This window comes from Schistocerca piceifrons, chromosome 5 (assembly GCF_021461385.2).
Source record: "Schistocerca piceifrons isolate TAMUIC-IGC-003096 chromosome 5, iqSchPice1.1, whole genome shotgun sequence".
In the NCBI taxonomy this organism is placed as follows: Eukaryota; Metazoa; Arthropoda; class Insecta; order Orthoptera; family Acrididae; genus Schistocerca; species Schistocerca piceifrons.
In genome coordinates this window covers 643,226,499-643,243,242 of record NC_060142.1, presented here as the reverse complement: position 1 = coordinate 643,243,242, position 16,744 = coordinate 643,226,499, and the positions used below count along the sequence as shown (strand labels likewise).

General features: G+C 39.8%; 1 protein-coding gene across 2 annotated transcripts in view; it reads left to right on the top strand.

The window, feature by feature from the left end:
• Positions 1–9,537, top strand: part of LOC124798387 (endoplasmic reticulum metallopeptidase 1-like) — a 250,540-nt gene extending 241,003 nt beyond the window's left edge. The window contains exons 12-14 of one of the 2 annotated variants that reach the window (XM_047261761.1): positions 3,484–3,602; positions 3,963–4,138; positions 9,070–9,537. In XM_047261761.1, coding sequence (XP_047117717.1) covers positions 3,484–3,602; positions 3,963–4,138; positions 9,070–9,234 — 460 coding nt within the window. In that variant the 3' untranslated portion in view covers positions 9,235–9,537. The remainder of the gene's footprint in view (positions 1–3,483; positions 3,603–3,962; positions 4,139–9,069) is intronic. The other variant, XM_047261760.1, reaches the window with a different exon arrangement.
• The last annotated feature ends 7,207 nt before the right edge of the window (positions 9,538–16,744 follow it).

The window sequence follows — 16,744 nt, the reverse complement described above, 5'->3', positions numbered from 1 at the left end:
GTGTGTCCTTCAAGCCGATTTATGCATTTTAGTATGGTTTACAAAATTCCTATGCTCTTGGAGTTTCCTCTGATGTCCTATTTCTTTTATGACATCATGGAAGATCTCTTAATGCTGTATGTGTATAAACATACAGGCTTCCTACATCATCGTAGCTGACCACTGGCAGTAACGCCTGTTTTCGGCGCTCCCTGGCAGCTGCTGAAATGAACCCATGTCTAAGAAGTCGCGGGAAAATATGGTGAATGGTTCTTTGAAAAACATTATTTTCAAAGGAAATTTTCTTTTACGCAAAGTGAACTTAAATCACAGAGCGTTTGACTCTCACTTAAAACTTAAAACTTTCATGACCAGCTACTTGGAATAATTTTGAGCCCAGAAGACCAGACATTAATGTCAAACGCTAATAAAAAGACCAATATTACATGTGAAAGCGTAGCTTCTCTTTAATTAATCTTCGAGACCAATATTATATATGTAAGCTTAGCTTTTCTTGTAGCTACACTATATACATCAATTTAAATCATTAACTTTTCCTATTTATGCGTTCACACTACTTTGACAGTGGTGTGACTATTGGCTGACTACATCACATGTCCTATGCTCTGAATATCTGCTGTGATTGGCTGATCAAATCACATGACATGAACTATGATTGGCTTACAATAGTGCATTGCAATGTCTGTTTCAGTTCTTTAGAAACTAACGTGGAATTGGAATTTATACGTTTGTAATATGAAAATATGCAGCATATCGTAATATGAAAATATGCAGCGCACATGTTGCTGCACATCAGAGATCTTTTCCCTTGCCGAGATTCATTTTCTGACCTGCAGGAAAGTTCTTGCTGGTGTATAAAACCTTTACCATTCAAAGGATTGATGGTTTTACAGCTCTGAGGGAAAGTACACTGCCGCTTATCACGGAAAAAGTATATTTTCACCTTGGTAGAAATATATTTTCATGTGGAAAAAAGTGAGTTTTTAACCAGGAGACCCAGGAAAAATCTGGGAATTTTTTTATCTTGTCTACGTATACACCCTGAATATAGTAAAATGAAATCAGGTGATGCTGAGGAAACTAGATTAGGAAATGAGACACTCAAAGTAGTAGATGAGTTTTGCTATTAGGGGAGCGAAATAACTGATGTGGTTGAAGTAGAGAGGATATAAAATGTAAATTGGCAGTGACAAGAGAAGCATTTCTGAAGAAGATAAATTTATTAACATTGAATGTAGATTTAAGTGTTAGGGATTTAAGTGTAGTAAATCTTTTCTGAAAGTATTTGTCTGGAGTGTAACCAGATGTGAAACATGGATGATAATCAGTTTATATAAGGAGAGAATAGGAGCTTTTGAAATGTGGTACTACAGAAGAATGCTGAAGATAAGATGGGTAGATCATGTAACTAATGAGGAGATACATTTGTGGTGCTACCTTACTAGAAGAAGGGATTGGTTGGTAGACACATTCTGAGACATCAAGGGATTACCAATTTAGCACTGGAGGGAAGTGTGGGAGGTAAAAATAGAGATGGAGACCAACAGATGACTACAGTAAGCAGATTCAGAAGGATGTTGGGTGCAGTACTTACAGATGAAGTGGTTTGCAGAGAGTATAGTAGCATGGAGAGCTGGATCAAACCAATCTTCAGACTGAAGACCACGACAACAACAACAACAACAACAACAACAATAACAATACAACAAAGGCCAAAAGCACTACTGTAGTAACCTGATTGAATACAAAGCAAACAACTGAAATACTGAAAGAACTGAGCACTTTATTGAAGCTGCAGGATTATTTATAACATTCTTTCTTGAAGTGTTTTCCATCTTTGTTGATACATTTTGTCAAATGACCTGGCACACTGAGGCATACTTGTTTATACCCGATCAATGTCTTAAAAAAGTGTTGTATATAGCTTTTTTCATTTTCTCGTGTTTGTGGTTTTTGTAGCATACTCTTTATCTTTAAGATAACCCCAAAAGAACAAATCCAGTGCTGTAGAGTCAGGAGATCTGGGTCACATTTCTATTACCCCTCACCATCCAATAATTTTCCCACTAAATACCTCATCAATGTAGTTTTGCATAGCTGTTGCGTAATGTGGTGGACCTCCATCACATTGAAAGTAAAGTGAGTTGAAGTTGTTCTTGGTTATTTGTAGCCCTAGAATGACATAATGCTGTGGCACTTGTATTTATAATCATCACAAACAAATATGATTATTTTAGTATTTTCAATGAGTTGCAATAAGTTATTACTTTTGGCGCACCCCGTATTACATCAGAATCAATTTCTGTTTCACACAATTTTAGGTTATACTTTTCAAAGGAGTTTTGTCTGAAGCAATTGTTTAGATGTAAGTCAAGTCATCACAGTCAATCTCGAACTTGGGAAAAGAAGGCAAGTACAGTAGAATTATATCGCATGTGGGAACTGAACACCAAAGTCAGAATTAAAACTTACATTTTTTAAGAGAATAAAGAAAAATGCGAACGTTGCTCAATATCACACAGTATTTCAAAATAAGACCAGGGAAATTATTCCAGTATTCTGAAAGAAAACACCCTATAAATGATTGCTGATAGAGAGAAGCATGCATTGTAATGTGTATCGGTGTATTCCATTAATGAAATGACACTTTCCATTTAAACCATGGAAACTACAGTTCGTAATATCAACAATACTGTATATGCTCACATTCTATTTAGTTTCATCAGAGAAAAATTAATTCCAGTCTCACTCATTATTTCTGAAACATGTTTCACGATGTTAAAACATTAATTTATTGGATTAGTGATCACAGATTCCTAATTTATACATACTTTTCAGTGCACTAAAACGGTTTATTAAATTGGAGAGGTTATGAAACAGATCATTGTTTGAAAGGGTTATGAAATAATGGCATATGTTATGACTGTTGAAAATATGTGCCGGAGTATATTCAGCACTTCTGAGTAGGATTTCACTGAAATCATTGAATGTAATTGCTTTTAATTAATTTCGTCCCCATTGGATCCATTCAGTTAATGTAAATAAATTTAATTCACTTGGTGTAAAGTATTTATGGAAATTTTGGTTGTATCTATCATAAAGAGTGTTAAAATGACAGCTCATGAGAAAAATGTTACTGCTGAATGTCAAACAATATGAATAATATTTTCATAAATATCACAGTGTCTCAAATAGTGCACTACAGGTTGGTGATAATCCATCAATACTTTTTCAAAACATTGTCTGCTGATACTTGCACAATAAGGACTTTATTAATTCTCAGAGAATTATGCCAAATGTTGTTTTGTATAGTTGCAAGATCTAGAAATGTCAAAATATGATAACCATTTGGTATTTGTGATTCCTTGTAGTGTCTTTTGTTACATCTGTATGGTCATATAAACATCTGTTTTTGTGTGATATTTAGACACTTTCTGAAATACTGTATTTTACCAGATGATTATAAAATCTCTATGTTCACAGCAAACATACACTTTGGATTCCAAGTCCTGCTCCTGTTATTCATAACCCAACAAAACTGGAACTTTTGTCTGCAAAATCATTATCAAAATCTGTAAGAAGATTAACTTTCAATGCCACAGGTAGGAGGAATAAAACTAAGATCGAGTACATTTTTAAGAAGTTTTGAACATTTCTGCAATGTAAGAATGGCCATTTTGCACGATGAAAACATTCAGTTTAAGTATTATATGGTCGAGTGGTAGCATTTCTGATAAACATTTAAAATTTGTTGGTCATTTTAGTTATCTCAACCAACACTGAGTTATTGGATTCTTATACAGAGAGAGGCTGAACTTTTTTCTTCCAAAGATGAGTTGGTCAGTGCTTCAGAATTTCATAATTTGCTAAATTGTTACACAGTTTACCCAGGACTTATATTTACTTGGTGCGAATCATTCTAGACTTCGTTTTCTTTCATATTTTGTGTATGTTTGTTCTAGGTCCAGATCATATGCAGCTACATATTTCACCTAAACCTGGAGTTAAGCTCCTGGGATGGAGTTTTTGTCAAGATGTTACGTCTGGTGAACCAAATTGGAATGATCGTCCAACATATTTTATTCATTATGGACGCGGACTTGATAGCCCACCGTGGCAGTTCTGGTTTGACCTTGAGGTAAACAAATGGATTTTATCTCAGTAATTCATTGTAGCTTATCAGTTGGTTGTGTGAGAGTATTATTTTCAGGCAACGGCATTATTTTGTTGGTAGCATCTTGTTTTGTCTAGCTTTTATTTTAGACTTGTCTGACTATTTTGGCCTATTAATAATGCATTGTCAAAGCATCCAATAGAACTCCATGCTTCTTACATTCTCTTATTAATTTCAGACAGTGTTTAAGAAACTCTGGAACTGTTGTGCAAGACAGGACTGGATAAAGAATGTTTTTCACATGTGCAACTTATCATTTGCCCCTACCCCACTCCCTCCCCTTGCCCTTTTTTTCCCCATACATTTTCACCCTTTTTAGTTTTCAGTATTAACTGTAAAACACACTGTACACAAATCTTGCACTCAGTTGCTGTCCCAAGCTGCCACTGCTAATTGAGGTACATATTGTACAGAAATCTTACAGTTGTGGTGCCTTTGGTGTCCCTCTCAGTTTGGTACCCCAAGTAATGGCTTGTATCACTTGTGTCTAACTGTCTCTGGGGTTATATAAGGGTTTGAATTATTGATGAAGAAATTCGTTCATCTTTCTGTAATAATGAGCCACTAAACCTGAAGAAAAATTAATTTCATTGGAACAAGCATTGAATATGTTTTAAGAATATGCTTCCATACATAACACCGTTTTCCTACATCATTTGCAGTAAATGTCACCTTGATTCTTAATCAAATGCATTTCTTAAGTCAACAAATATGTCTAGATGTCCTTCCCTTTCCTCATCTGTTTTCCCATCAGTTCAAGGCAGTTAGCAGTAACTTAGGTACAGCTTCTGAAACCAGTTGATCTTGTGTCAAAATGTTCTCCACATTTCCTTCAGTCCATTCAAGAGCAATAGAGACAAAAATGTTTGAGGTATGTGATAGAATAATGTCCACTCACCCATAGGTGACTGATGTGTGGGGCATAGAAATGCGAACCAGAAAACAGAATTTATACTAGCTTTTGACCTCTTACTCTTTCTCTAGTAAAATAACACACACATACACACACACAACCACACAGACACCCACCTCACACACCCGTGGCCGTGGCAAGAATCTCGCCATCAGGTTGTGCATTTGGTTGTCTGTGTGATTGTGTGTTTAAATGTGCATACTTTTACTAGAGAAAGGGCAAGAGCTCAAAATCTAGTATAAATACTGTTTCCTGTTAGGTTTATCTGTATGCCACACATCAGTCAATGGTAGTTCATTTTACATCTACATCTACAGCTACCCTCTGCAAACCACTGTGAAGTGCATGACAGAGGGAATGTCAAATTGTACCAGTTATCAGGGTATTACAGAGCACAGGAAAAATGATAGTTTAAATGCCACGGTGTGTGCTGCAATTAATCTAATTTTATCCTCACGATCTCTATGGGAGCAAAATGTAGGTGACTGTAGTATATTCCTTGAGACAATATTTAAAGCCAGTTCTTGAAACTTTGTCAGTAGACTTTCTTGAGTCAGTTACCATCTATCTTCAAGTCTGCCAGCTCAGTTCTTTCAACATTTTAGTCACATTCGCCCAAAGGTCAAACAAATCTGTGACCATTCTTGCTGCCCATCTCTGTGTATGTTCAGTGTCCCCTGCTAGTCCCACACACTTCAGCAGTATTCTAGGATGGGTATCATGAGTGCTTTGTAAGCAGTCTCCTTTGTAGATGGATTGCATTTGGCTAGTACTCTATCAATAAACTGAAGTCTGCTACCTGCTTTACACACGATAGAGCCTACCTGATCGTTCCATGTCATGTCCCTACTAACTGTTACGCCCAAGTATTGGTATGAGTTTACATATTCCAGCTGTGACTCATTAATATTATATTCATAGGACACAAGGATTTTTTCATTTCTTTTTTTTCATTTTGTGACATGCACAATTGTACATTTTTGAAAATTTAAAGCAAATTGACAATCTTTGACCCACTTTGAAATCTTGTCTAGGTCTGACTGAATACTTGTATAGTTTCATGTGGACTGTACTTCATTGTAGATAACTGCATCATCTGTGGAAAGTTCTTGTTTGCAAGGACATTAATATGCAACATGAACAGTAAGGGACCCAATACAAATTCCTGGGGTACACTTGAAGCTACCTCTGCATCTGTAGATGACTGTCTATTCAAAATAACATGATGTGTCCTCCCTATCAAGAAATTCTCAGCCCAGTCATACCCCACATGAACATACTTTTGGTAATAACTGTAGGTGTGATACTAAGTCAAGTGCATTTTGAAAATACAGGGTTTACACAAAGCCCAGCAAAACTTTAAATTATTTATTGCACAAGAACTAAACATTGTACAGTGTCATACATATTGCATTTTGAAGAGAAACTCTGAAAGTTTTTTTACAAATGTTCAATGTGTGAACCATGAGTGGCTTGGCAGATGTCAATATGGTAATTGAATTCTTGTCATACATGTCCCAACATGGCATCGTCGACTGTAGCAGTTGCTTCCTGTTTTCTCTCCTGGAGCTCTGCTACATCACGTGGTAGAGGTGGTACATACACCAGATCTTTAATGTATCCCCACAGAAAAAAGTCACACGGAGTGAGATATGGTGATTGGGGAGGCCATTTCATGAAACAGATCGCTCCATGTCATAGACCGGCGTAGTGGTGGAAGAGAGAATGTTTTTGAAGATGCGGAATTGGAGACATTGCTGAGTGAAGACTCGCGTCAAACTTAAGAAGAATTGGCACGATTAGTGGGAGTGATGCAGAAAGTCATTTCAAAACGTCTCAAGGCTATGGGCATGATTCAGAAAGGAGCAGCACACTGAATCGAAAAGACATTGAATGGCGTTTGTGTGTTTGTGAACAGTTGACTCAGAGGCAAAAACAGAAGGGATTTCTGCATTGCATTGTGACCGGTGATGAAAAATGGGTTCATTGTGATAACCCTAAACGCAAAAAAATCATGGGGATATCCCGGCCATGCTTTCATGTTGACTGCTAAACCGAATATTCACGGCTCCAAGATCATGCTCTGCATTTGGTGGGACCAGGTTGGCATTGTGTACTATGAGGTGTTAAAACCAAGTGAAACAATCACAGGTGTTTGTTATCGAATGCTATTAATGCCTTTGACCAGAGCATTAAAAGGCAAACGGCCGCAATACATCGAGAGGCACAATAAAATGATTTTGCAGCACGACAGTACTGGACCCCATGTTGCAAAAGAGATCTAAATATACTTGGAAATGCTAAAATGGGAAGTCCTACTCCACCCATCGTATTCTCCAGACATTGCTCTCTCTGACTATCACCTGTTTAGATCAGTGGCACATGGCCCGGCTGACCAAGACTTCCGATCTCATGAAGACATTACAAATTGGATCGATTCGTGGATCTCTTCAAAAGATGAAAAATTTTTTCGACACATGATTTGTACATTGCCCGAAAGATGGGAGAAAGTAGTAGCCAGCGATGGAAAATACTTTGAATGATACATGTGTAACCAATTTGTTTCATTAAAGCCTCAAATGTTGGGGAAAAATCGGCGGAAGCAAAGTTGTACACCTTGTACATTTTGGGAGTTATATATTTCATTAGGAAAATAACAGACACTGAAGACCAACTAGTGCAAAAAAATGAAACAGTTCATATGTATGACACTCTACAAAATGGAACTGGAGAGTGAATATGCAAAAACAAAACTTAGACAAGATGAGCTTCTAGTAGCAGGGAGAAACTTTAGAACAAGTTACAATACATTAAGACACAAAAATTTAAGGAATTTTGAAATGGCTCTGAAATATATATTTTAAATAAACTCTATTATAGTGCTGATGAATATATACAATCTTAAATATATAGAAGCTAGTTGCTTCTAAAATCTGTATGGGTTCCTGTCAAACACTTCAGTCAGTAACATAATCACTGTTAGTGTATGTCATATAAATTGTAAATATTTTCTAATATTTACATTTGTGTCTTTAGTACCAATGCAAAAGCTATAAACTATAGTCGTGAAGATGCCATAAAACTGTAAACATTACTCTGCTTTTATAATTAATAAGATCAATTATTGTCAATTCATAAGAAAAGGGTCATGATTTAATGTAAATTTGTTTCCTTAAAAAAATTGTAAGTGATGGTCAACATAATGATGTAGAAACATTAAAAATTCTCTTGCTTCTTTAACTAGAACGCTGTTATAAGTTCTTGAGAAGAGCATCAAGATAGCAATCTGTATATATAAATTTGTTTACAGTTTTGTGTTTGTAACTTATTTATATCATAGTAGATATGCAATTCATAATCATCACATTAATTGGTGTCTCATCTCATCATCTGTCAGAAATTGACTTGTCCAATATCAATTTGTAACTATGTACAAAAATGTTGGAGTGGACCAATAAAACAATCAATCAATCACTCAATCAATCAATCAAAGCAGTAAAACATTTGCAGGGTATTATTGCCTTACTCAAGCTATCAAACAAAACAGATAATAACGTACTTTTTAATTTTTGTTAGGGATGGGGTGGGGGGCTTCCCTGGAGCTATTTGCCATTAAAATAATCTGTTTTATACTACCCTGGACCTCAATCCAGGCACCAGCTCTGAGGTCATCAGGGAATCACAATAGTTATTTCATACTGAGTGCTTATGTGCACTGCATTGTAACTGTGTGAATATATTTTCAGTCGTAATATGCCATTTACATATACTTCCTGAGTGTTTCAGTTGTCATTTTTGCTCTTGATGCAACTATTGTTGCAATTTTCAGTTACTGACTTGTTAATCTGTTTTTGCATATAATATAAAATTATGTTTCATTGTACCTGAAGTCAAATACTCGAGTAAAGGTATTGTATGTTTGTTGTCATTTTGTTAAGTTTCTAACAGAAATAATTATTACATGTTTAAAACTTCTTTGCAGGTGCAGTCATTGTCAAATGATACTATTCTTGACTTAGCACTCTCAGGACAGTATATGACATCTGGTCATCAGATATCACCCATCTTCAGAGATATGTTGAGTAAATTTCCAGATTATGCCAAAGTGGTGGCATGGACATCTTCATACAAGCACTGGCAGTTTTAAGATTGTGCTGAGTGTTAACAGTTCTTCCAAAGAAAGTCCTCTATATGTGGTTTATTTTTACAGTGAATTTTTGACGATGTGTGTACATACTGAATTTGGAGGTGTATTTGGATATTTTTTTTTTCAGATAATATAGTGTAATGATTAACAGGATTCAGAAGCGATAATGCAGTTGAAGCAAATCATCTTGATTATTAGGTATATCACAGTTTTAAGAATTTTAGCCACTGTGTACTGTCTTTAACACAGATTTACCATGTGACAATTGTGTATAGAAAATTTATGACTTATATTGATATTAAATAGCACTAGGAAGTGTTTGTTGCTTTTGTATATGGTCTATGAGAAATGAAGACTGCTTTGATACTTGTGACTAGTTTTTCTTGATTTTAATTTGTGATGTAACTAGAATCGTGATGCTTATTCTACACTTTTTCACTTTTAACTGATCACTTAACAGTAACAGGACTGTATATTATTTGGAATCACTGTAGGATGGTTGTGCAGTGTTATACTTAGTTACATGTTCAGTTGATTATTTCCATGATTTTGTTTATAATATGGAATATATTATTTCATGGTTACATGGCATAGTTGTGCATTGAGTAACACTGGAATTACTATATTCTCATCTGATTACAGATTGGGCATTATGGCCATGTGGTGTTCATAAAGAATTTTAGAGAAGACCCAGGTGAAGGTGCTCCAGATAAAATGATTGAGACTGCAAGTATAGAATAAATACACTCTATTCCTTGGCAGCGATACATCAAAATGCATGCACATACTACAGAAATTCAGAATGAATGGGCTCCAAAGATCGTCCTGCCACATACCTGAGCCACTGATTCAGAGAGAGGGAAATTGGAACACCAAAACATAATTAATGTAGAGTAATGAAATTTCAGTAATACATTTATCTAGGCAACATATTGAAGTGATTAACATTGCAAGATCACAGGTTAATGTAAGTGAGAGATTACCCATTGTAAATGTGGGAAGCCGGTTCATTAATAACCAATGTAATCACCAGAATGTCGAATGCTAGCATGACGACACTCACACATTGTGTTGTACAGGTGCCAGATGTCAGTTTGTAGGCTGGAGTTCCATGCCTGTTGCACTTGGTTGGTCAACACAGTGACAGTTAATGTTGTTTGTGGATGAGGCTGGAGTTGATATCCAATGATCTCCCATATTGATTGGAGACAGATCGGGTGATAGAGCAGGCCAAGGTAACATGTTGACACTCTGTAGAGCATGTTGGGTTAAAACTGTGGTATGTGGGTGAGAGTTAGCCTGTTGGGAAACATCCCCTGGAATGCTGTTCATGAATGGCAGCACAACAGGTCGAATCACCCGACTGACATACAGATTTACAGTCTGGGTGAGTGGGATAACCACGAGAGTGCTATTGCTGTCATACGAAACCGCATCCCTGACTATCTTCAGGCGTAAGTCCAGTATATCTAGCATGCAGACACGTTGGTAGCAGGCGCTCAAGTGGACTCTCTTTCTAACCAATATATGGCCTCTTTCGCATGGAGGCAGAACCAGCATTCATCAAAAAACACAACAGAACTCTGCCCTGGCATTAGAATCCATGAGGACGTCAGCATGGGCCAGGTCCAGGTTGCCCTCTTGAGCAGCGGCCAGGGCATTGTAGTCTGAGTTGGATTATGGTGATGGTGCTGGAGTGGCTAAGGCAATTTGCCACAATGTTGTTGATGCCGGCAAAAACCAGAGGCAAGGGGGCAGTGGTCTATGAAGGTTATAAAGACGCATCCCTCAATTGAAGATCAGAATTAGCAGATGGTTTTGTGGACTGCAAGCAGCACATGGTCATATGCAACCCAGCAGTGTTGTGTATCAGAGAGCTTGGATGAAAAGAATGCGAGCAGTTGCCAGACATTGTCCACGTATTGTTATAGGACAGTTCCAATAGCTGTCTTGCATCTGCCACTATTGCGAGGGGGGGCACTTGGGTGGGGGTATGCCAGAAGGGCCATGTTAGCTAGGCCATCTTTTCTCTTCCTTTTTTTTTTTTTTTTTTTTTTTTTTTTTTTTTTTTTTTTTTTTTTTTTTTTTTTAGACGTTCTTGATTATGGCCTGGGTCCAAGGGGCCAGATTGTTCCCTTTGTTTTTATTGCCATGGAGTGTTGTTGTAAGTGGCTCTTGGGTGGCAGTGGCGTCCTTAACATCCTTAAGATGGTTACAGAAGGAGTTGTTCATGCCAATGAAATACTGGAGGCCTTTGAAGGCAGTAGGGAGTAGAAAGACTGCTGCTGCCTATACTGTCTCGGGGAGGGGGTGGGAGCCAGCGGCAGAGACTAAGTGTCCATGGAATTTGACCTTGCTTGTCCCAAAAACGCATTTTGCCATGTTGAGGATCATTTCAGCTTTCTGTAGGTGGCAAAAAGTTTCGTGTAGGTGTTGATGATGCTCAGAGGGCCTCTGGAACAGATAAGCATATCATCTAGGTAGGCAAAAGACCCTGCTGCACCCTGGAGGATGTTTCCAAAAATCGTTGCCATGTTTGTGCAGTATTGTGGAGACTGAATGTCAGGAATGCACTCTCGAACAGGCTGAAAGGTGTGATTATGTCTGTTTTCTCAATTACTCTGTGGCAACTGGGATTCGTGTGTAGGCTTTAGTGAAATCAATGTTACTGAAGATAGTAGCTCCTGAGGTCATGTCATTGTAGATACAGAGGAGTGAGACTGGATTACAGCCAGGAATGGTGTGGGCATTGAGCTTATGGTAATCACCACAGTGGGCAGTGTATTACATAGTGTCATACTGAATATTCTGGGGGTGCTGCGTAGATGGATGAGGAGGGGGAATTCTGAAAGGAGCTGAGCAAATGGGTCTGAAACTGCCAGCTGTTTCATGCCAAAGCACATGGCGGGGTGGGACTGCAGCGAACGATCCTGCTGGAGGTGCTGTCAAGTAAATGGTGCTTTGCTGTAATAGTCAATAGGCTGTAATGACCGAGGGAGTCAGCACCCAGAATAGGGTTGGTAGCATGTACGACCATGAAGGTCCGCGGGAGTTCACACTGGAGGCCCAGGTTGGGCGAGCGGGTATGCACCTCGTAACTAGGGGTGGCTGAGTTCTTGTTGGGACTAGCATCATTCGAATCTCGTATGAATAAGCACTATGAAGTGGTACAACAACCAGGCATGCCTACTGCCGGTGGCTGCTGGGGTTTGGGGACCAGGAATAAGGAGGTCTGCAGTTGGTCACTTTCTTGCAAAACATCTGATGTTACCAGCAACCTGTGCCTAGTTTGCATTGGTTTTGGGCATTGCGTCTGTGAGGCAGTTGGCCCCTGGCAGTGGGTACATGAGTTGCAGACAGGCAATGCTGGCAGTAAGAACACAGGTGCGCCAGAATCTGGTAGAGGTCTGGGGCCTCCATGGTGGGCAGAGAGTCATCAGCGGCACGTGGCACGAGTGACGTCGTGCTCATCGAGGCTTGGGGTGGGGCGGCAGGGGTAAGTGAATAACTGGCCAGAGCCACGGAGTGGTAGCCAGCATTCTGTGCTGTAGCCACAATGGGAAAGGAGCTCAGGGTTTTGAACAGTTTATCGGCCAAGATCAATGCGTTGCCTAACAATAAATGGGCATGTTAGGTTAGGGCAGCCTGAATGGGGGTGGGAAGGCAAACAAGTCAGCAGTTTAGGAGCAGACCTTTGGGGAGGATGTGCAGTTCAGTAATTGTTTGGGTGTGAGCCAGCAACAGGGACGGGTACATGTCATCACACTGCTCAGATGATAACAAATTACATGCTCGTTGCAGCTCTGAGGGTGTGAAGCTGTATATGATGCATTCTTTTAGTTTACTATAGCTGCTGGAGTTAGGTAAGTGTGAAATAACATCCCGGACTTGGGTGGTGGTGGTTGGGCCAAGGTGGCTGACAGCGATCCTGAATTTCGTTGTGTTGCTCATGAAAGAGCAACCTGCAAAAACTGCCTCGATGAAAGCAAGCAACAGGCATGGATCTCGTGGGTTGAAGGGGGGTAAAATGAGCAGCAGCACAACTGGGGGGAGGGTCTGCAGAGTTGCCTTATGCTGAATGCACTGTCCCATTGGTCAGCTGAGCCAAACAGTTCTTTAGTGTTGACAGTTGCGCACAGAGTTCTGACACCTCTGAAGTGCTTGTAGGTGCTGGGACAGGAGTCATAACAGGATGCTGCTGGCTGGAGAGCCCATTTGGCCTGACCACCATAGGGATGAGGACATATGGCAGAGACATAGTGACTTAACTGTGCAGGCAGTGTTTCACATTATGCGTGAGGGTGCTGGCAAGCTGTGTTGCGGAGAAGAAGGTGGGCGGGGCACACATGGCATGGACCGTGCAATAAAATGTCTGCTGTGTGTTGTTGTGGGAAGGGGTGTTCAGTATGCTGCATGGTAACACTGTAGCTTGTCCAGGCACTCATCCGTCATTTGTGTGTGGGGTGTGGTGGTGTGCATGGTGGGACAGCATATATGGAGGGGCATGGAGAGATGTGTGGAAGGGGAACAGTGACGAGCGCAGAGGGAGGGCGTGCGTGGAGGTGTGCGGGTGGGGTGCAGTGATACATGCAGAAGGGTGGTATGCATAGGAGGGATGGAGATGGCAAGGGGTGAGTGGGGATGCGTCTGGCCAATGTAACGGCAATTGATTACACGACAATGTGGGTTCTGCTAATCAGAATAATAAAAAAGGAAAACTGGCATGTTTCAGTAATGAGACTTGGTACTTTGGTTTAGAGGGGGTCACAAGTGAAGGAAAAATTTATGTTCCCTCCTATACACGTAGGAGGCATACATGCCTAAACAGTGTGCTAGTTAAGAAAAACAGCAATAAGTGATATGGCGTGCTGGAAGAGCCACACAGCTTGGTTCTGACATTTTAACCTGAAAGCTAACGACTATGTCCCATTCAAAACGAGCTAGTACCTCTTAATCAAGGAGGGTCTGCACCAGGGGTTGCTTACAACTTTTGTTCGGCGGCGTCAATGGCATCCTTGGCTGCAAAAGTGCACCAAAACTACAGGGGATAGAATAATAATAAATCGGCGTGGTAGTCCTGGCACACACTGTACTTCACTGCACTGTTTGCACCACATTGCATGCAGTTTTCCAATTGCTCATACTGGTAGGACAAACTGGGCATCCAGCATCAAGCTTTGGACACCCATAGTGAAAAGATGCACCTCAAGGTGATGCAGCTCGTGAAGGCAGTGTGGAAAAATGCAGTAGCACTTCTCTTATTAAATGGACTGTGACAGAACAACAATGATGAGTGCAGAATAAGAATTCTGTGGTTCGCTCATACTCCAATGAATTGGGGTGGGTGATGATGCGAGCCACATGGCATTGTGCGAGCGAGCTGCCAAACGCACAGCTGGGGATGTTGTCTCGTTGGTATGGAACAAGACACTGCTTGAGCGACGGTTCGGTGTGCCTCACATCAAGAACATGTGGCTGTCTAAGTTCTCCCTCCAGCGGAAGAGACCAGCGAGGGTGTTTGGGGGCTAGTTTCCGATCTACGCAGCCTGCCATCTGCTGCTACAGATGGAGGCAATGGAAGGAGTCGCTACACCACCACACTAAGGAATCAGCATAATTTCCTGTGAAGAGTGTGAATTGTGTGGTCAGACACTCATTACAAGAAATACATGAGAATTTTATAATGAATAAGAAGTCTGTACTCAGAATCCAGGAGAGGGCAAGTGTCCCCTTCTTGCGGCTCCCTCCACCCTCTTGCCCTGTTGCTCTGTTGGGAGATGGGGACCACTCAGTCATGATCTACACCTAAATAAGAAAGGGAAGACAAATCACTAGAGCTTCTTAGAGGAAGTGTTTGACAGACCCCTATCCTATTAAGCAAAATTACTGTGATTATTGGAATCAGAAAAAATCTCTTGTGTAACATTTTAGTTTTGACCAAAAAAAAAAACAGCAGAACACACATGTATACAAATTAGTTCACAAGTTAGCTAAAAATTAGTTTATTTCATCAGAACATTACAGAGGGCAGTAATTTAGTAGATGAGCTTGCTTCTTTGAAGGAGCTGCAGATTTATGAAAAATAGATATTATTTTTCAGCTTGAGCACACTGTTGCGAGGGTAGGTAAGTACACTGCAAGGATTGGAACTTAAATAGTGGCAACTATTTATTCGCAACTGATACAGAAGAGTTACATGTTTGCGTCTGTTACTGTCCTTCAAAGTAGTCACCAGCGTAGTGTAGAACCCATTGCCAGTGATGTGGAAGGCATAGTATACCATTAGCAGAGCCTGTTGTGTTGATTGATGCGAATGGAGTGGTCTACTGCCTGTCGAATCTCTGGAATAGTTCTGAAACGAATGCCACGAAGTGGTTTCTTCATCTTCGGAATCAAATCAAAGCCACAAGGACGTAAGTCCAGTGAGTATGATGGATGGTACAGTACTTCCCAGTTCCATCGACTGAACAGAGCAGCCACAGCTTGTGCTGCATGCGCCCACGCATTGTTGTGCAAAATGATGGGTGGATTGCGCAGAAAGTGTTGCCACTTCTTTAGCAAGGCTGAGGACCTCGATGATCTTGATGACACTGTCATGCTGTATGACTCTTGGCACATTCAATCTTGATCCAGCTCCATTGTTCCTGTTTCAAAAACATAGTGACACCGTTATGTTAGACTGCTTGCTCACAAGTGACTGTGTTTCCCACAATTGTGCGCACACCAGTGATGTGGGACGGGCAAGCTCATTTGCTCAGAGGTAAGGTAGGTATGTCAACAATGTGTGCTATCAGTGACATTAGTAGATTCCATTGCATAGTGTCTCCACAGCAGTTTTGCCACTATTTAAGTTACAACCTACGTACATTACATTTGTAACAGTATGGAAACTTCAGCTTTTGAGCTAAAATTTTTCTTCCATTTTAAGTAAAAACTCCTGCTGACAACCAACTTGCCGTCCTCCAACCATGGGTGTGTTCATTTGCTGGGTAAAATTTTAGAACAGTGTTAATAAAAGGACAAAATAATCTTGAAAAGAAATTCGTAAATTCTAACGCCAGTCTTGATAAGGCTCTCCCACCAAGCTATCCAATGTTTGAATTCTTGCACTACAGAGCATCCAGTTGGTGTAAACTTCTACAGCTTCTCTCACAGCTATAACATCATTTTTGTTATAAGCTGTACACATAAGAAGAACAGTTAAATTGAGAAGATTGTCAGTTCTTGGGAAATTTCCTACAGATCAGTATAACATTATCTAACAGTTGGATAATGAACATTATATGAAAATGACAATCAGTGGACTGAGCAACAAGGTGATTATCTCAGTAAATCTGCCAAGAAAAGAACGAGGAGTATTTTAATTTCTACATTTAGTTGTTCAGTAATCTCTTTGGCCCAAAGAAAAACTTCCAGAGAAAGGAATCCAAATTTTGTCTGTTCCATTCAAAGACCCTTGTAGAGTTCTTCAGTGGTTTCATTTTTACATTTAAATTAACAGTAAGTGACA